At 35.8% G+C, this 27,980-nt stretch overlaps 1 protein-coding gene across 4 annotated transcripts in view; it reads left to right on the top strand.

The window, feature by feature from the left end:
• Positions 1–27,980, top strand: part of ACBD6 (acyl-CoA binding domain containing 6) — a 180,622-nt gene that overhangs the window by 70,402 nt on the left and 82,240 nt on the right. For all 4 annotated transcript variants that reach the window (XM_023640650.2, XM_070267827.1, XM_070267828.1 and 1 more), the window contains one exon: positions 11,783–11,872. In XM_023640650.2, the coding sequence (XP_023496418.1) occupies positions 11,783–11,872 (90 nt within the window). The remainder of the gene's footprint in view (positions 1–11,782; positions 11,873–27,980) is intronic.

The following is a 27,980-nucleotide window of genomic DNA, read 5'->3' as shown; positions in this document are numbered from 1 at the left end:
GTATATCAGAATAAACCCAGTTAAGATACTTTGTGTCTGCATTCCTCATATTTCAGTCCCTGTTGTAGAAGTTACTAGCTGAAACTTGCAGCACATAACTCTATTTGTTCATATTAAAGGGAGGACTATTAACATAATAAGCGAAATCTATAGGTAATATAAAAATATTTATAAATAGCTTTAGTGTCTTCTATCATTGTACCTTAGATAGGTGTTTTGTCCTTTGCTCAGTAAATATTTTTCTGGAAAACTGTGTCAGAATTTTGGTAAATCCAATAATTTAAATGTGGGCCCACTGTGTAAAGGGATCTTATACTAAATTATTTTGTAAAATATATTACTACTTAATTTGTTTGTTTTGTGAGTAAAATCATTCACATACCGAGTTTAAACTGTCCCTGAATTATCATTGTTAAAAAAGGAGCAACATTTACTAGTTTACTTTTAATCATTTTTCTCATTCTTTGATAATGCAGTAAAAGATGATTGAGATGACCAAAAGGTGGCACCTGTTAAGAAGAGGACATGCAGTGATCGTAGATAATGTGTAGAGCAGATAAATAATCAACTTATGTATTAATTGAGAGCTCTCTATACAGGTTAGCCCTTAATATTATCTTATCTCGCTTTTAGGCAGCATCTTTCCTGTAATTTTTTGTCAGTGACATCTGGAACTGAAAATATAAGACTATAATTCTACAGTAAGGGGGGACCAGTAATGCTGTTTGTTCTCCCCTAAGTATTAAAAGAGACAGAGCCAGGAAAGATGTAGCTAGAGAAAAGTAGAAGCCAGATGGTGAAATAATAAAACCAGGTCTTCTGATTCCAACTAGAGTTCTTTTTTTTTTGCTTTTCAGGATCAGAAATTTTTAGTAAATCAGGCATGATCTTCCCTTGATTGTATCGTTGTTTTTTATTTTTGTGCTTGTGAGTTAAGATTTTTATAAAATTAATACATGTTGATAGTTCCAAGAAAATCAAATAGTACTGTTAGTCATATAACAAAAAAGTACTCCCTCCCTGTGTCCTTCTCACATTTGATTCTAGCTCCCTTGAGGCAAAACCTTCAGTCCTTTTAGTTGTTTCTTTTGCAATTTATTGACGTATTTCTAAATAATATACTTGTATCTCTTGATTTTTCCAACTTTAGACATTATTTTCTTCTGTTATATTAGGATTTGGCTGTTTTACTCATCTTCCCCTCAAACTCACTCCCCACCCTCCTAACATAGTTATATCACAACTTTTAGTTTCAGATTTCTGATTGAATCTCTATTGAATCAATGTGTATTGTATAATTAATTATAATAAAAATGTAATATAGTTAATTATAATATGATTATAATATAATTACATTTTTGTGACTATGTAAATATTGTTCATTGCTAAGCTATGGATTGTACAGTGTGTATTAGTGAGCTTTTGCTGTAGCAAAAAACAACTCAAAATTTCAGTGGCTAAAAACATTTATAGTCGCGTGTCACTTGATGATGGAGATATGTTCTGAGAAATGCGTCATTAGGCGATTTCGTCCTTGCGCGAACATCAGAGTATACTGAAGGGGAACAAAATTTGTCATCCCAAAATGTGTTTCTTTGACATGAGGATTATTTCAGGCTGCTATAAACATCCATATGCAGGTTTTTGTGTGGACGTAGGTTTTCAGCTCCTTTGGGTAAAATCCGAGTGTGATTGCAAGATCATATGTTTGTATGTAAGAGTATGTTTAATTTCATAAGAAACCACCAAACTGTTTTCTAAAATGCCTGTACCATTTTGCATTCCCACCAGCAATGAACGATGCTCTATTGTTAGCTGCATACGTGTTAAGAAATGTTATGTCTTCTTGGAGAACTGACACCTTTATCATTATGTAATGCCCTTCTTTATCTCTAATAACTTTCCTTACTTTGAAGTTTGTTCTGACTGAAATTAATAAGATTACTCCTGCTTTCTTTTATTTGTATTAGTTGGTATATTTTCCTCCATCCACTTACTTTTAATCTATACGTATCTTAATATTTAAAGTGGGTTTCCTGTAGCCTACATATGGTTGGGTTGTGTTTTTGATCCATTCTGGCAATCTTTTAATTGATACCTATGGACCATTGACATTCAAAGGGAATACTGAAATAGTTCAATTAATATCCAGCATATTTCTTACCGTTTTCTGTCTGTTGTCCTTGTTCTTTGATCCTGTTTTTTCTTGACTGTTTTTCTGCCTTTTGTGGTTTTAACTGAGCATTTTATAGTATTCTGTTTTCTCTCATTTCTTAGCCTTTTTTTTAACCTTTTTTAGTGTTTGCCCTAGAGTTTGCAATATACGTTTATGACTAATCCAAGTCCACTTTCAAATAACATGATACCATTTCACAAGTAGTGTTCCTTAATGATAACAAAATAATTCTACTTCCTCCCTCCTGTCCATTGTATCATTTCTGTCACTCTTTTCACTTCTATATAAGCATATATAAAGTGTATGTATACATATCTATGTATACATAAGATAGATACATAAGCATATAATCAAATGTTGCTGTTATTTTGAACAAACTGTTACCTGTAGATCAGTGAAAAATAAGAAAATTTAAAGTTTTTATTTTACTTTCACTTATTTCTTCTTCAGTACTCTTCCTTTCTTTATGTAGATCCAACTTCCTGACCTATATTATTTTCCTTCTCTCTAGAGGACTTCTTTTAACATTTCTTGCAAAGTGGGTCTACCAGCAACAAATTTCCTCAATTTTTGTTTGTCTGAGAAAGTCTTTATTTCTTCACCTTTGAAGGATAATTTCTCAGGATACAGAAGTCTGTGTTGGTGGGGTTTTTTTCCTCAACACTTTAAATATTTCACTCCACTCTCTTCTTGGTTGCATGATTTCTGAGGAGAAATCTGATATAATTCTTATGTTTGTTACTCTATAAGTAAGATTTTTTTTCTCTGGCTTCTTTCAGGAATTTTCCTTATTTTTGATTTTCTGTAATTTGAAAATGATATGCCTAGGTGTAGTTTTTTTGGCATTTATCTTGCTTGGTGTTCTCTGAGCTTCCTGGTCTGTGGCTTGGTGTCTAGCATGAATTTGGGGAAATTTAGTCATCGTTTCAGGTGTTTCTTCTATTCCTTTCTCCTTTCTTTTCCTTCTGGTATTCCCATTCTGTGTATATTATGCCTTTTGTAATTGTCCCACACTTCTTAGAGATACTGTTCTATTTTTCTCAGTCTCTGTTCTCTTTGCTTTTCAGTTTTCGACGATTCTATTGATACATCTTCTAGCTCAGAGATTCTTTCCTCACCCATGTTCAGTCTGCTAATAAGCCCTTTATTAGGCTCTGATAACACCCCAGCAGGTTAAGCACTGGTGAACTAGTTTTGCCATGAGGGCAGGCCCTGTTAAGAAGAACCAAGCGTTCTGGAACACAGTCATGACACCACGTAACCATGTTTTGGTCAAGGACAGACTGCGTATACAATGGTGATCCCATAAGATTAGTACCATATAGCCTAGGTGGGTAGTAGGCTATACCATCTAGGTTTGTGTAAGTATACTTTGTGATGTTCCCGTACTCACAAAATTGCCTGACAATGCATTTCTCATAATGTATCCCTGTCTTTAAGCAAAGCACGACTGTATTTCAAAATGGTTCATTTCCCCCTCCATCTACCAGAAGCCCAAGGAGATTTTTTTCTGATGTTTACTGTGGGAACCTGGTCAAGCTCCTGGAGGTAAATCTTCCAATGTTAAGGAGTCCACCCTACCACCAGATCCTCCTGGAGCCTTTAGCTCTCAGCATTGTCGCCACTGAGCCTCCAGCAGCTTGTCAATTACAGTCGGGTTTTCCTACCTGGCTCTGGTTCCGGTGGCTCCCCCTGTGAGGCTCTTCTCTGGGAAGTCAAGTTCCCCTGTCACTCTAGTCGTGGGGCAGTCGTGGCCCTGTCTCCTCCCCTCCTTTATGAACCCAAGAAGAACAGTTGATTTTTCAGTCTGTCAGCTTTCTGCTGGTTGTTTAGATGGAGTGACAACTTCTAAGCTCCTTACACTGGAACTGGAAGCCCAGTTAACTTTTCAAGGTCACTTTTTCACTGGAAAGTATTATGTATGTACTTTATGATCCCTATTAGAATTTTCCGTCTTTCAAATAATAATGCTTTATATTGTGTGTGTTATAGTTTACAGAGTACTTTCACTTATTACCATATTATCTTCACAACAACCCTCTGAGGTCGATGTTGTCTTCATTTTACAAGCAGGAACTAGTTCATATTATTTGTTCAAATACAGACAACTACTAGGTGGAAATGCATGTCTGAAAGAGTGTTCTTTTCACCACTGGATTTAAGAAGGATAAGAAATTTCCAGTTGGCTCTGCTAGTGTTATGCTCTGATTTGCGGCAATTTCTTTTATAAAACAGTACTGAAAGTGAGATCCACACGTGACCTTCGCAGAGACCGTTGGACAGCAGCGATAGGGATAAAGTAAAGGTCAGAACACGAATAGCTTACACTAAATACCACATTTTTTTGGTGAAAAATAAAAGGAACCCTTTTAAAACGTGCCGCTTCTGTCATCTGTTGCTTTGATGTAGTACAGCTTCCCAGGTCTTCCCGTTTGTTACCCAGGCAGCTACCTGTACCCCCAGCCTGCCGCAACACGGTGTTTCCATGAGCAGATGAAGTGTTTACACATTCATAGACTGAGACGCCAAGAATTCAGTTGGGTTCTCTCATTGCTCCAAGCAGATTTCTGTCCTCTCAGCCATGACAACTCAGGCTGGGCTTTGAATACTGATAGCAAGCCCTTTTATTAATTTGTGCGAATTAATTTAAGAACTTGAGGGAGATGGGAGCTTAAAATTAGAATCAAACTTAACATCCTAAGTAAAATAAATGGTACTGCTTCATGACATTTAAAGTTCTAGCAAATAAAACAACAACTTGGTAAACCTTGATGATGGACTAAAAGTATATAACCTCAAAATTAAGTTTCTAGCTAAATACTTTTAACCTTTTATCAGAAGAAAGACATTTCCCTACTATAATGAGTTGAGTAGCAATTCCAGTTTTGAAAGGACATCCAGTTCTTATTTGTGTTTATCTGTCTGATATTTGAACTTCAGATGTTTCACTACTGATTGCCTACTATTCTTTGGGATCATCTAGGACTTTCTTTAAATGTTCATCCAGCAGTTTCAATCCAATTTCTGTCTTGCCCTTAGATGATTAAAATTTACATTTATTGCACTTAAAATTTGCTATGAGCATATAAAGAAATTTAATTATAGTCATAAAATGATAAGCCACATTTGTATTCCCACATATTGAAATAAACAGAATTATTATATTGCCTGAAGTGCATGTATTTGTATCTGTAACTATCATAGCACATGATTATATATAAAGTGTCTTTTAAATAAAATACTTATATTTCATAATGAAGTTATTTTATTATGCATAAGTATAGTTCCTGGCATATATTTTTTATTTATTCAAGTTGTAATTACTACTAATATAGTAAGGCATGTATTTCTAATTTTAAAAAATTACTTGGTGTTTCCTACTGATGTAGTAATTAGGATATTGTCTGTATTTCACACAATATAAAAAAGTTTTGTAGTTATACTCACTATTCAGGAAACTGTATTTCAGATGTTTCAAGGTCCAAGCTTATAGCATTATGGTGTTATATGTACTCATTTTTTATTTAAATTACAACTTTTATTATATTTTAGCCATTTGCAGAAACGTTTGCAAATTGAGGTAGATAATATGAAGAGAAATGTGAAGGAGAAGATCTCAAAGCCTATTAATTTTTTAAGTGGTGGTTCAGTTTTTCTTTGAGCCATATTTAAAAAGCTCTTCACACGGGCCAAATATTTACAGTTTTTCCAAGAAAATGTCCTTTAAGAGTAAAGAATGATTTAAATAATTTGTAAGATATATTTAAGATATGAGCGGAACATTTCTTATCAATGATCAGATATAAATTATGGCTGCATTATTCTTGTCAGACACATTATTTCTCAGATGAGTGACATATACAGTAGACACTAAATACATGCTTATTGATGGTACCGTATTTAAAGTCTTTTAAATCTTTCCATTAATTTAAACTTTAGAACAAATGTAGCAGTGTAATAATATTTGAAGAAGCAGCTCTCTGTCATCAGTTCCCCCAAAAGCCTTTAAACAGTTCATTGGTTTTTCATAGGTTCTTATCGTATGACTCTCAAATTCCTCTTTAATTGAGCTGCTTCTTTAGTTCTTTCATTTCTGTCCTTTTGAAGGTATAATTGTTATACCATTTTCCGTATGTTTATTGATTTTTTTCAAATGCTTTGAAGGAGATCACCTTTCTCTTGACTCCATTCCTTTCCCTTCTTGCCTTGTTTTAAATCTGTGGCTCATGTCAGAATAGAATTTACATGCTTTTGGCTTGAGAAACTGCTGTAAAATGTGGCGAAACTGAGTATTAACCTAACAAAGAATCAGAAGGTTTAAGAGGCAGAATCAATATACTGAGGCTAAATTTATGCTTTTATTTAAGATTTGAGAAAGGAAAAAAAATCCATCCTCTTTAACTTTCTCTGTTTGAGTGTATTTTATTTTGGTTGTGTAGCTGACTATACTATTAATTTGAAAGAACTTTGTTCATTCACATTAATAATTGAGAAATGCATTCTAAATTGTCAAATTGTGCTCATTTGCTTTAATACAGTCAGCACTGTTTAAAAATCAAGCCTATGGTAATACTTTACATCAGAAACTCATATTTAATACAAAATCAGAAAATAGTGAAAGTAGTTGAAATCTTATGAGCTCTGGCAACTATTTTTTGTTTGTTTTTTATTGTGGTAAAATATACATAACATAAAATTTATGATTTTTACCATTTTTAAATGTATAGTTCTGTAGCACTGAATATATTTGCATTGTTGTGCAAACATCACCACTATTCATCTCCAGAACTTTTTCATCTTCCCAGAACGAAACTCTGTCCTCATTAAGCACTAACTCCGCATTCCCACCTTCCCCCAGCCCCTGGTGGCCACTGTTGTACTTTCTGTCTCCATGAATCTGGCTACTCTAGATATCTCATATAAATGGAATTATACAATATTTGTCCTTTTGTGACTGGTTTATTTCACTTAGCATAATGTCTTCAAGGTTCATCCATGTTATAGCATGTGCCAGAGTTTCCTTTCTTTTTAAAACTGAAGAATATTCTATTACGTGAGTATACTGCATTTTGTTTATCCAAATATCCGTCTATGGACGCTTGGGTTGCTTTCATATTTTGGTTATTGTGAATAATGTTGCTATGAACATGGGTGTACAAATTTTTGTTTGATTTTTTTCAATACTTGAAAAATTTTAAGCATAATGGAAAAGTTGAAAGAATTTTGCAGTGGACATCTATATCCTATCACCTAGATTCTACCACTAATATTTTACTATGCTTTCTTTATCACTATCCATCTCTATCCATCCATCGATCTGTCTTATTTTTGATGCATTTCAGAGTATTTTGCAGATAATACACTTCCTTCTAAATGCTTCAGCATGCACATCAACTAAAATTCAGTATTGGTTTGGTTTTTCTTTTAAGATAAGTATGTCATTTATTTATCCATTGTCTTATGATGGACTTCTGGGCTGTTTTCATGGCAACTTATTATTAATGCTGTTGTTATTATTTTATGCAGGATGGAGTAGTGTTTCCCTTGCTTATTCCTTCACCTTTAAGGCACTAACATTATGGCTTAGTAAGTACTTGTGAAGAGATTTTTTTTGCTGAGGAAGATTTTCCCTGAGCTACCGTCTGTACCAGTCTTCCTCTAGTTTTCATGTGGGTTGCTGCCACGGGATGGCTGAGGAGTGCTGTAGGTCCACACCCAGGATCCAAACCTGTGGAGTTCGCCAAACTTAACCTCTAGGCCACAGGGCCGGCCCCCACATGAAGGGATTTTTAAAAGTAGTATGTTTAAAATCCTTCTCAATTCCCTGATAACTCAGCAACACCATTTCTCTTTACCTTAGAACTTGGCCAGTGAAAGAGATCAAGTAGTTGGTGATTTTAAAGTGTATCACGCATATTGGCATGTGGTTTTCTTTTAATGCTGGTAAATAAATTATCCCATAGGTAGCCACTGGCTTCCATGCTAGGTGTATCTCGAGATCTTAAACTGCCTCCCAGTCCTACTCCTGTCCTTAAGTTTTTGAAACATTGTTAGTTCACTATTGAGAGAGAGGTGGAAATAGGAGGCATTGTGTAGTTTCTGGTGGTCGCAGGTGGGGAGTTCTCGCTGTAGCCAGCTGCTACAGCAGCACAGCGGCAAAGGGTAGGACATAGGGATAGGAGAGAGGGGATGGAGACCTTACAGGGTATTGGTAGCTGATGTCAATCTCTACTACAGTTGTAAGTTGAAACCAGTTTTTTTGCAGAGAGAAATTCAAGTCAACCTGTCTGCAGTTTCATGTGTTAATTAGACAGTGCTTTACCATATCATCTTTAATAGAATGGCCAAGTGACAACTCTTAAAAATTTAAACATACCATCTTTGCCATATTTTTGTCTTCTGTATGTATGGTGTATGAGCTTTGTATCTGTTCTCAAAATACCATAAGAACATCAAGACTCATTTTAAAAAAATACAGTCTCTTTTCATTTAATTTGTAATATCCAGGAGAAAATGTAACTTTAAAAAAATTCGAAATGGTTAAGGACAAGTAACTTAGGATATCAAAGAAGCATTTAAAATATTAAGACCCACTTTGTATTTTCCAGAAGGTGTGAAAGTAATACCACTTAATAGGTTTGCTGCCAGCCTGCACTTTCGAAGCACTTTAGAGTCATTCATCTGTCTGAGGGGACAGTATGTGCACCCTTGGTTAATAGATGAGAACTCTTTTTTACCCCGCGGTGTTTTACTGTATTTGAATTCCGGAATTTATCCAGAGTTCTCCAAACAGTGCTTGTGGTCTTCTCATGGCCTAACAAAGATTCCTTTTATTAATGGCTTTCCCCTCTTCTCTCCTGACTACTTCTGGGGTATTTTTTCAGAAGAGTTGTTAAAACTAGAAACAGACAAACAAAGAATTGTCAGCTTTTGTAGTAGCAGTAAAAATAAATTTAACTTGAAAATTTGTAAGAGATTATATCATTCGTAGGAGTTAAAACAATTATTTATAAAAATAGTGAAATAATTCCTAAATTTGGATAAAGTCTTTAAGCAAATGTAACTTTAACATGCACCTAATTCCTGGTTTTCCTTCTGAAGGAGAGATTATGGAATCCTGTATCTAAAATAATTTAATAATTGCATTGTATTGGTACAGCTATGTTTGTGGTTAACAAAAAGAAAGGAAAGAAACCACAGGTATTTATTTCCTGGTTTTGTCGTAAATGGGTATGAGGATACCATCTCTGCAATTTACTAGTTATGTTATTACTTGAACTAATAATTCATCTTAAATTAGAGCATGTTTACGGGAACCTTATAATTTGAAGAGGTAAAGAGTTAGGACATTCAGACACCTAGTTGTACTGGTCTTTGTTCATTTAAATATAGAACAGTTTGAAGGCAAAAATTCCAAAGCCTGGTTTATTTTATCTATGCTTATTTACCAGTATGTTTCATCCTGCTCTTGTTTTTGAGCTTCTTAATACTGTATAAAAATATTAATCATTTGATGGTCTTAATGTAGATATCTTCAGTGCTTCCATGGAAAGTCATTGTCAGAAAAATCATTCTAATTCAAGGTTAATTAGTGTACCATTAAAATAATGTGTTACAAAAATTAATTACATCGCAGGTCAAAAAACCTGTTAAAAAGCGTAGTGTAAATGTCTGAGAGCACCTCATCCTCTTTAACATTGCTCTGTGGTGCCACCCTTCAGGAAAATATATCCCAAGTGAAAATCTCTGCTGAGGTCCAGTCATAGGTGTTTCCCCTAAAGTAAATTTTTGGCACCACATATGGGAAATTTAAAATATAACTCCCATTAACAGTAAAATGTGTTGCTTGTCTGCTTTCCCATCGAAACAGCTAAGGATTTATACTTTAGCATTAGTTGATGGCACCCTATTGGGTTAAACAGGAACCTGGTTGAGAAGTAGAAATTATCTGTACATCTTGTGTAGATATGTTAATATTATGTTTTCTTACTTAACTATTAGGTGGTTCTGGTATGTGCCTTGTGTAAGTATATCACACATCATTTTAACTCTGTAGTAATTCTTGTTAATAGCTTATCTTAGCCATAAAATGCACATTTAAAATTAGAACTAAAAATGGTAGAGACTTTGAAATTTTATCTGATTCTTTTAATATAAAAGCTGTAAAACGGTTACATTGAACTATAGAATATTTTATACATTGGTAATTGTTCTGAGAGTCTTATTAAAATATCTCCTATTCATATGGAGCTTTTTGGAATTAGTGCCGTAGTAACAGCAGGTTAGCACACATTAGAGCTACAGAAATTGTAACATAGGTAAAACTGCTCTCTGTACATTTTTTACTTGGCTTTTAGAATTGTGTCCATTTTCAAAAATTCCTAGTGGACCCTGAACAAAATGCTTTTGCTACGATGATGAGTTGTGAATGATTTGCCCACGTTTTTGAATTTTCTGTTTCCTTTCTTCTTTGGATTTTGTGTAAGCATATTGGAAAATATATTCACAGGTAAATAAAAATAAATTGAACAAATGAAAGAAAAAGACACATTGTAGGGAAGAAATTGTCTTACTTTGGGTTTTTTTGTTTGCTTCAAGAATAGATCCTGCTTTAATTAGTTGAACTAATAGGTGTGTGAAGACAGTCTGAAAGATAAAGAGTGTAAGTGGGTTTAGAAAAGCTTTCTTGAAAGGTGTTTTTTTACTTTAAAGCCATCTTTGTCCCAGCTTATTTCTACTTAAATCTTTTCTAAAGTGACATAAAGCAGGGATTTCAACTTAAAGTGGAAAAACATTCCATTCTTTAAAAATGACAACATCGCCACCACCCTCAAAAAGTGGTGTTAAGCCCTACATCACTCATTTCTTCAGAAAAGCCCTTCGCTTTGGGGGTTTTGTTTATTCTTTGGACCAAGTAGGCCTCACGTTTTCACGTTTAGTACTTTGTCTCCTAACAGTTAATCATCTGTTCTGATTTACAAGTGGCTTTCACAGTCAGCGTTTGAAGATAGATGCTAGTAGACTGTACTAGTGTTTTTGAGATATTTCACAGTGTAAATTTGGGGTATTAAACAGAAATGCTTAGCTTCAAACTGATTAAATTTTCTTACGTTTTAAGGAATAAACTTGAGTAAATTTAGATATATTACATTTAGAGTATGATTTCTACCTAGATTTAAGTACTTATTTTTTCATCCCTAAGATTTCTTTCACCAGAAGTAAACATAATAATTTAAGAAAACTATCTGTTACATTCATAAAGTACTTAACACTTACAAAGCATTATCTTATAACTCATTCATTCAACCAAAGTTATTGGTATTATTGTTGTTAGTATTACCCTTATCTCGGCTCTATGGGTGAGGAAACCGATAGGGCTGAAATAAGTCATTGGGCTAGTCCATAATGGATTCCAGAAGTAGAACTCAGGATTTCCAATTGATTTCAAAAAGTCTACTGCTCTTCCCTGAGCATTTTATATCAGTCATGCTTAGAATAATTAACCTACAGTTTTATATATTACTTTCTCTTTCTTAAAACATTTTATCTTTTATATGGCCCCACAACTGGCTTAAGAAATTCATTTATCTTTTTCTGTGTTTTTAGGGCAGAGCTCTACTCCATTGGGCGTGTGACCGAGGGCATAAGGAGCTAGTCACAGTGTTGCTACAATATAGAGCTGATATTAACTGTCAGGTAAGAGTGATGATGAAGAGGGAGCTTTTTGAGAAAAATGGAGGTAAAATCCACATAACCCAAAATTCACCGTATTAACCGCTTTATTAACAGTGTTGTATGGCCATCACTGCTGTCTTGTTTCACAACATTTTCATCACCCCAAAAGGAAAGCTTGTACCCATTAAGCAGTCACTCCCTATTTCCCCCTCACCCCAGACCTTGGTAACAACCAGTCTGCTGTCTGTTTTGATGGATTTGCCTATTCTGGATATTTCATATAAATAGAATCATAAAATATGTGGCCCTCGTGTCTGTGAGTAAATAATATTCCATTGTGCGGATATATGACCTTTTGTTTATCAGTTCATCAGCTGATGGGCACTTGGCTTATTTCCACCTTCTGGCAATTGTGAAGAATTGCTGTGAACAATCCGTGTACATGTTTTTGCTTAAACACTTGTTTTCACTTCTTTTGGTTCTGTACCTAGGAGTAGAATTTCTGAGTTACGTGGTAATTTCATGTTTGACTTTTTTAAGAACCTCCAAACTGTTTTCCAAATGAATTACACCATATTACATTCCCACCGGCAATACGTGAGGGAATTTCTCCACTTCTTCACCAATACTTATTTTCCTTTTTAATAGCCATCCTAATGGGCACGAAGTGATATCTTATCATGGTTTGATTTTTATTTGCATATCCCTAATAACTAAGGATGTTGATATCTTTTCGTGTACTTCTTGGCAGTCTTCTTTGGAGAAATGTCTGCGCAGGTCTTTCGCCCATTTTTAAATTGAGTTATTTATCTTTTTGTTGTTAAGATGTAAGAGTTCTTTATGTATTCTGGATACTAGACCTTTGTCAGATATATGATTTACAAATATCTTCTCCCTTTCTGTGGTTTATCTTTTCACCTTCTTGATAGTGTCCTTTGATGCATGAAAGTTTTTAATTTTGGTGAAGTCTAGTCTATTTGTTTTTTCTTATATTGATTGTGCTTTTGGTGTCATACCTAAGAAACCGTTGCCAAATCCAAGGTCATTAAGATTTACCCCTATGTTTTCTTTGTAGCAAAATATATATAACATAAAAATAGTTAAAATGGTAAGTTTTAGATGTACAGTTCTGTGTCATTAAGTACATTTACATTGTTCAACCATCACCACCATTCATCTCCAGAACTTTTTCATCATCCCCAAATGAAATTGTACTCATTAAACACTAACTTCCCATCTTTCCATTTCCCCAGCCCCTGGCAACCACCATTCTACTTTCTATCCACATGAATTTGACTTCTCTAGATACCTCATATAGGTAGCATTGTACAGTGTTTGTTCTCTTGTGATTGGCTTATTTTACTTAGCTTAATGTTTTCAAGGTTCATCCATGTTGTCGCATGTGTCAGAATTTCCTTGCTTTTTAAAACTAAATAATATTGCATGGTATATGTATACCACATATACATTTGCTTATGCAAATATCCGTCTGTGGACACTTAGGTTGCTTTCACCTTTTGGCTATTGTGATTAATACTGCTATGAACATGGCTAACAAATGTCTGTTTGCGTCTTTGCCTTCACTTCTTTTGAGTATATTCCCAGAAGTAAAATTGCTGGATCATGTGGTAATTGTTTCATATGTTGAGGAATCACTGTACTAATTTCCACAGTGAGTGCACCATTTTATGTTCCCATCAGCAATGCACAAGTGTTACAATTTCTCCACATCCTTACCAACACTTGTTATTTTCTGTGTTTCTGATAATGGCCATCCTAATGGGTATGAAGTCGTATCTCATTGTGGTTTTGATTTGCATTTCCCTAATGATTAGTGATGTTAAACATCTTTTCATGTGATTGTTGGCCATTTGTGTATCTTCTTTGTGAAATTTCTATTTATGTCCCTTCCCCATTTTTCAGCTGGGTGGTTTGTTTTTCTGTTGTTAAGTTGTAGGAATTCTTTATATATTCTGGATATCAGTCCCTTATCAGAAATATGATTTGCAAATATTTTCTCCCATTCTGTGCATCGTCTTTCACTCTGTTGAAGTATCCTTTGATGCACAACAGTTTTAAATTTTGATGAAGTCCAGCTTATCTTTTTTTCTTTTGTTGCCATGCTTTTGGTGTCATATCCAAGAAATCATTGCTAAATTCAATGTTATGAAGGTTTTCCCCTCTTTTTCAATGTTATAAAGCTTTTCTTTAAGAATTTTGTAATCTTAACTCTTATGTTATGTTTAGATCTTTGACTCACTTAGAGTTAATTTTTCAGTTGTAACTACACTCTCCAATTCATTTCATTCTAAATTTCTTATTTGACCTTATGAAAATCCCTAGTGCCTTGACAGATCTACCTTCTCCCATTTCAGCTCATTTCATCCGCTCTCATGCTATTATGCTCATCCTCATTCCCATTCCCTGTTTTTCAGCTGTTGTGGCCACTTGGCAAAGCTCTAATTCTGATTAATCCAGTTGCCTGCCTTCTATACATCTACACCTGGGCTCTGGGCAATGCTAGAAAAAAAAAAAATCACACAACCCTGATATTATCATAAGTCATGGTATCCATCTTTAGTTTTGCCTCGCACATCTAATGGTCTTTCTTATTCTCAGATTATCTCCTATTTCACAGAGAAAATAGAATAAATCTTTATCACCAACCCAGATCTCAGCCAGTAGTACCAGAAATGTTTATCTCTTCTTGGATATGCCTCAGACATTTGACTCACAGTATCTAACACTGAACCTACCATCTCTCAAGAACTACTCCCACTGTATTTGGCACCATTATCTAACCAGTTTTCCTGGAGTCATCTTTGATTCTTCTCTCACTTTCACACCCATTCAAGTCTTATAGGTTCTGTCTCCAAAGTATATCTTAAATCTGTCCACTTCTCTATTTCAGCATTGCCAGTTCACTGGTTCAAGCTTCTTAAATTATTTCAGCAGCTCTGAAATATATCTCTGCTTCTAATCTTGACATCCTTCAATTTATTTTTCACTTTTCATCTGGAGAGTCTTTCTGTAACGCTAATTTGCAAATCTTGTCTTGTTTACTTTTATTTTTCTAAGATAAAATCTGAATTTAGTTTGCCCGCTAAAGCCCTTCACAATTTGGGCCTTGCTGGCCTCTCCTCTTACTTCTTAGCACTCTCCTGTGTATGCCCCACCCCTGGTACGCTAAGCTCCACTAGTTCTGAAGAACTGGACATGCTGCTCACTTCTTGGCCTTCGTGTATACTATTTTCTTTCTCCTTCATTCGCCCTCCTAGGCCTCAGCTTACACGTTGTTTCCTCCAGAAGCCGTCCTTCACTCTAACCAGGTGGGCACCCCCCTATCTTTTATAGTTGTCTGTTCTTAAGCCCATCAAGGAATCGTTGCAGTGTGATCACCTTGTGTTCTGATTGGCTATGTACATGCCTGTGTCCTCAGCACTACCATATAGAGGTACCAGAGTTTGGTTGTATCACCAGTGTCTCACATATCTGAATATAGTAGGTGCTCAGTAATTATTGAATAAAGTAATATTAACTTGTAAAGAAGTTGACAAAAAATTAGAAAAATAGAACATGAGAACCAGAAAGGACCTAAGCATTTACCAGAACCTTTTGTGTATTCTTGTTGTTTTATCAGAAGAAATACTTTCTTCCCTGTTAGACATGTCTGCATTCTTCTTGGGCCAGTTCCCTAGCTTTGAGTCATAGGTCAAATCATAGCCTTAGGCCACAAGCTTGCCTTGAAATATATATATTTCACTGATTTTTTTTTTTGAGTAGTTAGTTTATATATAAAGGAGAAAAAACCTCCAAAAATGCAAAAGACTAATATTTTAAAACTCTTTCTCCCATCCTTGTTTCTCAGCCACTCAATTTTCTTTTCCAGAGGCAGTACCTATTACCAGTTTTATGTATGTCCTTTCAGGATATATTATGTTTATGCAAGCCTATCCAATAGCAATATGATGCAAACTACACATGGTATTCTATAACTTGCTTTCTTTATCTTGGAGATTGTTCTGTATCAGTACAGATACTGCTGCCTTATCTTTTTTAATGGCTGCATAATATTCTTTTATAGAGATGTATCATAATTTATCTAACTAATACCATATAAATGGACTGTACCAATTTATACTTCCTCCAGCAATGTATGAGAGAATTCCTATTTTTCCACCCTTACCAAAATAGTTTGTTATAGCACTTTTTGTTCCCTGCCTGTTTGATGAATGAGAAACGGTATATCATATTTTTAATTTGCATTTCTCTTGTTAAGAATGATATTGAGCATCCTTTCATGTAACTAAGAACCGTTTATATGTTATTTTCTGTGAACCATATGTTCATATCTTTTGCCCAATTTCCCATTGGATTGATGGTATTTTTCTTCTTAATTTATAGGAACTTTTTATATATTAAGGAAAATTAGCACTTTCTTTGTGATATAATTATTAAAACTTTTCCCCTGTTTTCTTCTACTACTTTCTTCATTTCATGGTTTATTTGATCTGTCTAGAATTAATTTGTGACACATGTATGTAATAGGTATTTTATTTTTGTCTGGATCTGCCAACTTTATTTTTGTCTACATGATTAACCAGTTGTTCAGTAATGTTTGTTGAATAATCTTGTCTCTACTGATTTGAAGTGTCTTCTTTTTCATATTCTCACTTCCCCTGTCTACTTCTGTTGCTGTTCTATTCCATTGCTCTATTTTTCTGTTCATGTACTTGTACTATGCTGTTTTAAATACTGTTGCTTCAAAATATGTTTTAATATCTGGTAGGATAGGTTCCTTCACTGTTTACTCAGAATTTTTCCTGTTACTTTTGCTGTTTATTTTTCTGTGTGAACTTTGAAATCATCTTTCCAACCCTTGCTTCCCCCAATCACCACCACCACCATCACTAAGTTAAAAAACAAAAACAGAAACAACAAACTATTGGTGACTTGTGCCTTTCATTTGGTTTGGATTGTTAGGGGGTATTTTGGAGGGAAATGTCCCCAAGTTAGGCATAGCCTGAGGTTTTTGCCTATGGGTTTCTTGTATTCTATTTGTTTCGGTAATGTAAGACAATCCAGAAACTGCCTTATGTGGCTTTATAGAACACTCTTGGCTGAATACCAGCTTTAATGCAAAGTCAAACTTCTGTGTAGGATTTTGGGATGGATCACTTGGGACTGTATGCCTGGCCAGTGTTTTTCTTGCCCTTTTTGTGCTCACATGACCACAATACTGCCCCTCGCCTCGATTGTCCTTTGGTATTGGCGATCCCAATCTGGATGATCCAGCTTAAGGGAAGGCTTTTGGCTTTGTTGGGTTGGGTTGCTAGCATGCTTCCAAGTCAGAGGGCTTCTGGAGATTAGCTCTCAGAATAGCTATCCCCTTGTAATTTCTTCTTTGATTTCGTTATTGAAAACTCTTTTCAAATATAGACAATACAAACATAATAAATGGAAGGAAAGGTTCCTCTCCCTCATGACTCAATCTTCCTTAAACAACATTATTATTGACTGGCCTATTGGTTGCCAAAAAGAAAATCAATTTTGTTAGAAGTATTTGCTTGGCCACAGATCTTGGTACTAACCCAGCAGAGACAAGCTGATGTTATCAGCTATCTGAAGACTAATTTTTACCATTAGCCTGAAACAAAGTAGTAATTAGAGATATGTCAAAGTCCACTCTGCGTTTTCCTGTCATTTTTACCCTTCAGTATATCTCATGTATACTTCTGTTGCAATGCAGTTTCTACCTTCTGTGACTCTGATGGAATTGGAACTTTTTATTTTGTTTCTAAGGAAGATCCTTTATAGATTTCATTTGTTATCTGGCTGTATTGTGGACACAGTTTTGTCTCTTGCACTGCTTGGTATTGATTTTTAGTTCAACTCTGGGAGTTAGATTCTTAACCACATTTGAAATTAGAATATGGGTTAAATACACACACAGACACCCCACAGACCCTTTTGATCTTTCAAGCCCTGGAGAAAGATTAAAAGTATCCCCAAAAGCACATTTAAAAGTATTTGAATGCTGAAGATTTATTGCTAGATTTTCTCAGATTTATTTGTAAAGTAACATTAAGGAAATAAACAGGGTGAGGGGGGAGTAGGAGCATCTGTGGTGTTAGGTGTCTGCGCCCTGTACTGAATGTTAAGCAGTTCAAAAGGAGAATGTTGTCTTTGAGCGGTACTGATGTTTCAGGACTTGGTGATTTATGAATTACGTAAACCTGTGGTTTATATAATGGCATGGAGCAACATGCCCGCTCAGTGAATACCTTGGTGAATATCTGTGTTGTAAAAGATTTCAGAAACATGGGAAAACATGAGATGTTGGCTAGACTTAGTGTGGTGATCATTTCGCAATATATGCAAATATAGAATCATTATGTTGTACACCTGAAACTAATATAATATGTCAGTTATACCTCAATAACAAAACAGTGCTTGTGGAATGAAATAATAAATAAATGAATCTGAAAGAAAAAGAAATTCTATATACATATACAGTTTTATGAAATAAATAGAAAATATTTTTTTTTTAAAAAGGGGGCCAGCCTGGTGGTGCGGCAGTTATGTTTGCACATTCCATTTCGGCAGCCTGGGGTTCGCAGGTTCAGATCCCGGGTATGGACATGGCACCACTTGTCAAGCCATGCTGTGGCAGGCATCCCACATATAAAATAGAGGAAGATGGGCACGGCTGTTAGCTCAGGGCCAGTCTTCCTCAGCAAAACGAGGAGGATTCATGGCAGACGTTAGCTCAGGGCAGTCTTCCTCAAAAAAAAAGAATGGGAATAATGACAATTGTAGATTTCTCCAGGGTGTTGGGAGGCTTGAAATGACAACAATAACCCCTCTACCTCAAGGCTGTCCTGCTGCCGGCCAGGCCAAGTCTGCCCCTCCTGCCCAAGGCCACCAAGCACGCTGCTGCCGGCAGAGTCTTCCCCACATTGCTGCTTGTTATGTCGTCGGCCTGGTCAGAGCTCTCCCATGGCTGCACTGTCATAGGATGAATTCCACTCTGTAGATTTTAACTCAGAGGTCTCCATCATCGCAGGAAAAAGGTGAGAAAAGTATAAAGGAGTAATTAAAAGCATGTGTAATTCTATTACATGTGTGTGGAGAGGTAGGATATAAAAGTTTTTTAGTATTTACTATGTACCAAGCATTTTATGTGTGTTGTCTCTTTCAGTCATCATATCAATCCTATAATGTAGATTTATTATTATCTGCATTTAAGTGACAAAGTCTAGATTTGAACATGTCATTCTGACTTCAAAGCCCAAATCCTTAACTTCTCTACTGTAAAATCTGAGTACATTTTGTTCTCATCTTTATTTTCTCTAATTACGTGTACATAACATTTTTAAAAATAGTTGGTACAGTATTGTACATAGAGTAGTTTTCCTTCATTAATTAAAATAATTGGGATATAAAATACATTCAGTGAGGTATGTATAGTACAAAAATCTTAAGGATACAACTTAATGCATTTGAGAGAGAGAGAGAGTAAATACACACACACACATACATACATTCCTGTGCAAATACCACCTGTCAAGTTCAGATATTTCCAGAACCACTAGAAGGTTTGTTTCCTTAACCTACCTCCTGTCAATATCAGTCCTCCCACTCCCACTCTGAAGTAACTGTTATTTTGACTTCTATCACCTTTGATTTGTTCTACCTCTTCTTGAATTTCAAATATTTGGAATCATATAATATATATTCTTTTAGGTCAGGCTTATTATTCCTCAATGTGACATTTGTGAGAGTCATCCATGTTGTTACATATATCGTTTGTTCCTTTCTTTTAATTGCTATGTAACATTTCACTGTGTACGTATACCACAGTTTATCCATTCTCCTGCTGATGGACATTTAATTTTTAGTTTTCTTTTTTCCTTCAGTTTTTGGCTACTGTGAATAAAGCACCTGTGAACATTCTTGAACACGGACATGTAACATGTATTTTCATTTCTCTTGGGTATATACTTGGGAGTAGAATTGCTGGGTCATATGGTAACTCTGTGTTTAAACTTTTGAGGAACTGCTTATGGTTTTTCAAAGAGGCTGCCCCTTTTTACGTTTCCACCAGCAATGTATGAGAGCTCCAGTTTCTCCACATCCTTGTCAACACTTGTTATTATCCATCTTTTTGGTTATAGCCATCCTACTGTATCTCATTGTGGTATCTCTTTGTCATTTTGATTTTCATTTCCCTGATGATTAATGATGTAGCATCTTTTCATATGGCCTTGATTTTATCTTTTTTGGGGAAATGTCTGTTCAGATCCTGTGCCCATTTTTTTTAATTGGGTGAAAAAAAGACCATGGAAAGCACAGTAAGGCTCTTTAGAAGCAAAATCTATTGAGGGATGTAATGGACTCAGGGCAAGCCCTTTTGAGGCAAATCATCATTTATGACTCATGCTACCATCCTCTCATCGTTCTGAGATACTCACCTGGGTAAATCAGCTTTGAAAAGATCAACACTGGTGACTTCAGAGGGAAAATATGTCACAACAGAAGCCGGAAGGGGGTGAGTCAAGGGAGTAGGTTGGGGGCTTTGCTTAGGTAATGGTGTTAGTAGGGGCATGTATGAGGTGACTGCCTGAATCACATCTTTTATTTTGTTTTTAGCATTTTTCTCTTAATTTCCCAGCCACCATTAGGAAAGACCCTCATAAAGAACAGGGACTAGGGTAATTTCATGGTTTCATCTAATTCTATGGGGGTCTCTGTCCCTCAAACATCTCGAAGAGATTGTTATTATTAACAATGCCTGTGCCCATTTTTAAAATTGGATCATTTGTCTCTTTATTACTGAGTTGTGAGCATTATTATATATTCTAAATACAAGCCCCGTATCAGATATATGATTTACAAATATGTTCTTCCATTCAGTGGATTGTCTTGTCTTTTCACTTGCTTGGTACTGTCCTTGGAAACAAAAAATTTTTAATTTTGATGATGCTCAATTTATATTTTTAATTTCATCATTTGTGTTTTTGGTGTCATTTCTAAGAAACTGTTGTCTAATCAGAGATCATAGTGATTAAGCCTTTTTCTTCTAAGAGTTTTATAGTGTTATCTCTTACATGTAGGTCTTTGATTCAGTTTGAATTAATTGTGATGTGATGTGAGGTAGGTGTCCAGCTTCATTCTTTTACATGTGGATGTACAGTTGTTTCAACATCATTTGTTGAAAATACTATTCATTCCTCCATTGCATTGTTGTAACACCCTTGTCAAAAATCTATTGGCCATAAATGTGAGGTTTCTTTGTAGATCCTCACTACTGTCCCATTGATTGATATGTTAACCCTTATGCCAGTACTGCACAGTCTTGTTTACCGTAGCTTTGTAGTAAATTTTGAAACTGAGAAATGTGATTTCTCCAACTTTCTTCTTTTTTTCAAGGTTGCTTTGTTTATTCTGAGTCCCTTAAATTTCCATATTAATTTTAGAATCAGCTTGTCCATTTCTCCAAAAGAAGCAAGTGAGATTTTGATAGGTATTGTGTTAATCTACAGATCAATTTGGGGAGTGGTGCCATCTTAAAATATTAAGTCTTCTGATCCATGAACATGAAATGTCTTTATGCACTACTTTAAATGCATTTAGCAAATTTTTATATATTTTTATTATCCTCTAGTCAAATATTTTTAAATTTCCACTGTGATTTCTTTTTTTTTTTTAAAGATTGGCACCTGGGCTAACAACTGTTGCCACTCTTTTTTTTTTCTTTTTCTGCTTTATCTCCCCAAATCCCCCCTGTACACAGTTGTATATCTTAGTTGCAGATCCTTCTAGTTGTGGGATGTGGGACGCCACCTCAACATGGCCTGACGAGCAGGATCCGAACCCTGGGCCCCCGCAGCGGAGCACGCGAACTTAACCACTCAGCCATGGAGCCGGTCCCTGATTTCTTTCTTTAAATCATCTGTTGTCCAGATATGTGTTTAATTGCCCAACATTTGGGGATTTTCTAGTTATCTTTCTATATTCATTTCTAGTTTGATTCTATTATGTTGAGAGAACATACGCTGGAGAGTTTCAATATTTCGAAATTAACTCTTGCTTTTTGGCCCTCTGTATGGTGTATTTGGGGGAATGTTGCGTTTGCCTGAAAAGACTGTGTGTTTTGCAGTTATTTGGTATAGTCTTCTACAAATATAATTTAGATGAGGTTGGTTAATAGTGTTAGTCAAGTGTTCTGTATTCTTACTGTTTTTTTTGTGTTTCTTACTGAGAGAATTGTGTTAAAATCTCCAATTATGATTTATCTGTTTTTCCTGTTGATTGTGTTCATTTTTATGGATCTTGAAACTATATTGTTAGATACAAATTTAAGATTATTTTATCTTCTTGTTGCATTGGCCCTTTTATCATTGAGAAATGGCCATTTTTAATCTATTAATCCTTCTTGCCTTAAAGTGTGCTTTGTTCAATGTTATGGAGCCACATCAGCTTTCCTTTGGCTAGATCAACTAATTAATTAATACTTTTGCTGTATCCTGAACAGCATAAAAATGTTAAAATTGTATAATTCTGTTTTTTTCCTGCTTGTGTTGCTATAATTGTGATATATTTTTACTTCTGTATTTGCTCCATACCTCAGAGGATATGGTTTCGACATTAAACAGTCAATAGTCTTTTGTCTTTATTCACACATTTACTCTTTCTGATGCTCTTTCATTCCTTCTTGCACTTTCCTGATTCCATCTGGTAGCATTTTTCCTTTGCCTAAAGAACTTACTTTAATATTTCTTATAGTATTGGCTTCTAGTGGTGAATAATCTCAGCTATAATTCTCTGAACATATCTATTTCACTCATAGTTTAGAAAGATAATTTTGTTTGATAGAGAATTGTATGTTGGCCAGTTTATTCTTTCTGCGCTTTAGCGTTGTCATTTCATTGTCTTCTAGTTCTCATATTTTCTTTTGAGAAGTTGCCTTTAATTCTTATTTTTATTCCTCTAAGATAATGCCTTTTTTGCTCTGACTGCGCTTAAGATTTTCCCTATATATTTCGTTTTCCAGTTGGGGCTGTATTTTGTTTTATTTTGTTTTTTAACTCTACTTGGGGTCTGCTGAACATTTTGACATAGATTTTGTTGACTGTACAAAATTTTTTGTGATGATTTCTTCAGATATGACTTCTACTCCATTCTCTTCTCTCATCTGGAATTACAGTTCTGGTATGTTAGACCATTTGACAGGAATTCTACAGGTCATGTACTCTGTTTTATTGTTTTTGTTTGTTTTGTTTTTATTTGTTCATCTGGGTTGTTTTTGCTGTTTAGTTTTTCTCTCTGTGCTTCAGTTTGGATCAATTTTGTTGACGTGTCTTTGTCTTTGCTAATCTTATCTTCTGCTGTTAAGACTCCACATTGAGTTCTTAATTACAGACCTTGGGATTTTTCAGTTCTAGAATGACGATCGGTTAATTTCACCTATTGCCTTTCTCTGTTGAAAATTTCCGTCTTTTCCTCATTTTTCTTTCACATATTTGTCATGATCATTTTAAAGTTCTTGTCTCTTAATTCAAATAGCTGAATCATTTTTGAAGCTGCTTCTTTTGACTGTTTTTTCTTTTGTTTATGGATCACAGTTTCCTGCTTATTCGCATGTCTCAATTAAAAGTCATTTTTTTATTTTGAAGCAATCTCAAATTTATACAAACAATAAGAGTATGTTGAATCTTAAACCTTGAACTAGAAGAGTGTTTTCTCAATATTATGCCCCATCACCCCTATACAAATAAGGACATTCTACTATATAACCACAGTTCAACCATTGCAATCAGGATATTGTCACTGATATATTACTACTGTCTAATCTTTATACATCATTCAGGTTTTGCCAATTTGCCCTGGATGTCTTTTATAACAAAAGGGTTCAGTTTGGAATCACACGTTGCATTTAGTTATCATGTCTAAAAGAGCTTAAAAGAAGAAACTAAAGATCTCCTTCAGTTGGCAACAGTTACACAGTTTCTCCTCGATTTTTATGATTTTGATACCTTGGAAGATTACAGATCAATTATTTTATAGAAGGTTTCTCAATTTGAGTTTGTGTGATGTTTCCTCTTATGTTTATGTTGTGTATCTTTAGCAGGGATTTCATAGAAGTGATACTGTATTCTCATTGTGCCTATCTGATGGCACATACTTTCAATTGACTCCATTACTGATGTTGTTTATTTTGATCCCTTGGTTAAGGTGTCTGTAAAATTACACAGTAAAATTACTTTTGTCCCTTTTTAGTTCATTACTGTTTTGTGGGGAGATACTTGGAGGCTACGTAAATATCCTGTCCTCATAAAATTTCAATTTCTTCATGGTTTTATTTGCATCAGGTTGGATTTATGATTCCCTACGTTACTCAGTGCATTATTGTCATTATTTAATTTTGCGCTCTTATTATTCCAGATTTGGCCAATGGAAGCCACTTCAGGCTGGCTTCTGTGTCCTTTTGACATGTGCCCATAATTCTTTTAGAAGTTCCATACTTTCTGGCATAACAAGTTCCAGGTTCATCTTGAACTTTTCCCTTTCCCAGCCCTGGAAATAGCAGTTTCTCCAGAGAGCGCTGGTTCAGTTTAGTGGAGAATGATATTTAGAAACCAAGATCTGAACACTAAGTGTGTTCATTGCTGTTGTTCACTCTTCCCAGATCCTCTCACATACACACACACACATACACACTTACATCTTTGTGTGTGTATATACCATAAGTTCACACCAATTGTCTACTTCCAGTTCAATGCCACAGCATTCATTCAGTTTTCTCTTTTTGTATTTGTAACTTTCTTCTCTGGCAGTGAGAAACCCAGCTTCCATTACCTTATCGTATTTACTTATTTGATCAATCTCCCAGTGTGTAATCAATCTCTCATTGCTGCTGCTACCCCATCTCCTGTGTGGATGCCCTCGTCATAGGAAGCTCTGACAGTTTGCTCAGACTGCTTCTCTGGAGGATGCCCTCCTCACTCCTCTTGGTCTCTGACACCCTGAGCCAGGTTGCTTTCCCATCTGAGTGCCTTCCTCACTCAGCTTAGCCTTCAACATTCAATACCTTGCCAGCGTTTTGTGAGAATGTCTTCTTCACTCCACTTGATCTCTAACATTTTGTACTGCGCAATCTTTCTATGTGGACATCCTCCTCATCCTGCTTGAGCCCTGACACCTCACACGAGGCTGCTGCCACTCCAGGTGGACGCCCTCCTCATCCCAGTTAGGCTCTAATACCTTGCTCTGGACCACTGTAACTTCCCTGTTCTTTACCCTCCCACTCCCACAAACACACTTACCTCACTCAGCCTTACCTTGTGGCTTTAAACCTGAACTGTTTAAGAAAGGAAGAGGAAGGGCTGTGTCTCATAATTTTTTATGGTATTTGCACCTTATGTATAAAGGACTGTAGAGACTGAAGTCAGTGTTGTTTTCCCCGAGAGAGCAGCCTTTATCCTCTGTGAGATCCGTGGGTTGAGTGGCTGGTCGCCTCAGGCTGCTGAGGGTTGAGCTAGGTTGGGGAGGGTTGGAGCTTTACCCGGACCTAGTTCACTTCTGCTTTTCTGCATGTCTTGGGGGAGAAGCTTTAGGTCTTTTGCTTGTGACACTGTGGGTCTCTGCTTCCCTTTCTTGAAAGACTGGTGAAGATTCAGTCTTATTCTTTCTGCTTTGAGCTTTGTTTTCCAGCTTCCTGCCTCACGCTGCTTCCAAATTTTGGTGAATGTGTTCAGGCTGAGATTTGTTGTTTGAGGCAGGCCAGCTTCCTCAAGCACGACTTTGTCTCTCAAATACTGCAAGACGACAGAAGAGTCCTGTGTGCTTTTTCAGAAACTCTGGCTTTCCACACAGCCCCTGAATTCAGAAAATAAACCATGTGGGAGAACAGCACGTTGTGTTTGGGACCTCTGAAGTTTTTGAATTATTGAGCCAACCCCACACAACCTCCAAAAGTTTTGCTGATTTTATTTTCCTCAGTGTCATCGTTTCACTTGACTCACTCTCAGTCCTCAGCCTGTGTGTCAAATCAGCAAATGCCCCCAGGTGAGAAAGCAGCAGGAGTGAGCCTGCTCTCCTCTGAACAGCTCTCTGGTTTAGTGTCTCAGTCCTTTTTACTTCCATGACTCTTAAATGTCTTTATAAATACAGCTTTTTTCAGTTTACCCAATTTTTGTTAATTGTTGCACTGGGAAAGTCACTCTGTTATATCTTCTTCCATCCTACCTGGAACGAGACCAGCCATATATATGGTTTTTGTACTTCTTTTTCACTTATTATTATGCAGTGACCGTTTTCCCATGTCATTCAGTATTTTTCAAAAAGTTTTTTATTGTTTTGTTCTTTATAGCTTATCAAACTGAGGGCTTTACATCCCTGGCAGCAGTGGGGCGTTTGGTATATGCGAGAATATATGAGAAACGATGAGATAAAGGTGGTGCATCTTTCCAGAGTATCCATTTTCCTTGAAGATTGGGGGAATACAAATAATTTAACTTAGAAGTATCTCTGAAAATCATTTGATACGTAAACAAATATAGATATGTAATTATGGAATAGGATATAAAATGCACACAAATTACTTAGATAAAATAAGACTTCAAAGAGATTTTGTTTTCAACAAGGCCGTGCAGTCGCTTATGGTATTCTTCCAGTTTTTCTACAACTTTTCTCCCAAAAGGAAGTAGTTTTTAGTTTAGATTTGCCTTTCTTCCCTTCTTTTTAGTGTTCAGATACATAAATATCACTGAGTATCTCATTTTCTAATTTTTGGAGACATGTGTTGATCTTCTCTTTTTTTGTCTGCCTTTAAAAAGATCCTCCTTAGGAGATAGAAAAGGCTTGCCTGCTCTCTTTACTGCCTTTTCTTTGTTGTATATTGAGACACTGTTCCCAGACATGCATTATTAAAGTAAATATTTAAATTAGAGTGAAAAGGTTAGATGTTTAAGAAAATGTAGAATATATGAATAAATGACGCAAGTGTATATCTTTTTTTTTTTTAAAGATTTTATTTTTTCCTTTTTCTCCCCAAAGCCCCCCAGTGCATAGTTGTATAGTCTTTGTTGTGTGTCCTTCTAGTTGTGGCATGTGGGATGCTGCCTCAGCATGGTTTAATGAGCAGAGCCATGTCCGCGCCCAGGATTCGAACCAACGAAACACTGGGCCGCCTGCAGCGGAGCGCGCGAACTTAACCACTCGGCCACGGGGCGAGCCCCAAGTGTGTATCTTTTTTGTAAATTTATCAAAAATATTTAAATTATTTACTTTTTCAGATTCTTAGATTCTTTTATACATTTGTAAACCCGTTTAGAAATATATATATAGTTGACATGTATCTAGAAAAGTTATAAATCATAAGAGCTAAAATTTGAGTCTTAGAATTATTATGATGGCAGAGAACCTTGAGGCCATCGCATTCTTGTTGGAATGATGTTAATCTAATTGTCACATTAAATCAATTCTAAGATGAATTTTTTCCATTTTAACATTTTTAAAGTTGAAATGTATCTTAAAATCACTGTTAACCAAATAATATAGTTGTCATTGCCTGTGTTTGAGTGAAGTTAGTCTAATTAGTTACTAATATTGTGGCTTCAGTTGAGTTACGTTCGTTGTTGTATTGGCTTTAATTGCCATTTAAAACATAGAGCAAAATCAGCTTCTGTCTTGGGTGTTGGTCCCCCATGGCCGCAGGTCTCAGATGCAGGGCAGTTTGCCTCTGCACACGCCTCTCCTGGAGGGAACCCCGTCCCCTACCAGAGGAAAACGGATATGGTAATGTGTTGACTAGGTGCCGTATGACATACACGCCTTAAGCAGAGATCAAAGAGTACTTATTGAACCTGAAACGAGGAAAGATATTCCCACACGGGTGTTAAGCCCGTCGTAGGCTGTGTGGCTCTTCGTCTTTTGGTAAGGAAGTGTTCCAGGCCCAAGGCCCATTCTTATATGGCTGGGTGGGGGTATAGACTGCTCAAACGAGACTGCCTTTCCTAACACCAACATGAGCAGTTTATGCTAGATTTTTTTTTAACTCTTTATTTGGAAATAATTTTAGACTCTATAGCTTAAGAGTTGCAAAAACAGCACAGAGCTCCTGTAT

Source organism: Equus caballus, chromosome 5, assembly GCF_041296265.1.
Source record: "Equus caballus isolate H_3958 breed thoroughbred chromosome 5, TB-T2T, whole genome shotgun sequence".
Classification (NCBI taxonomy): Eukaryota; Metazoa; Chordata; class Mammalia; order Perissodactyla; family Equidae; genus Equus; species Equus caballus.
Note: the sequence above shows the minus strand (reverse complement) of the source record. Positions and strands in the feature narration are given on the sequence as shown.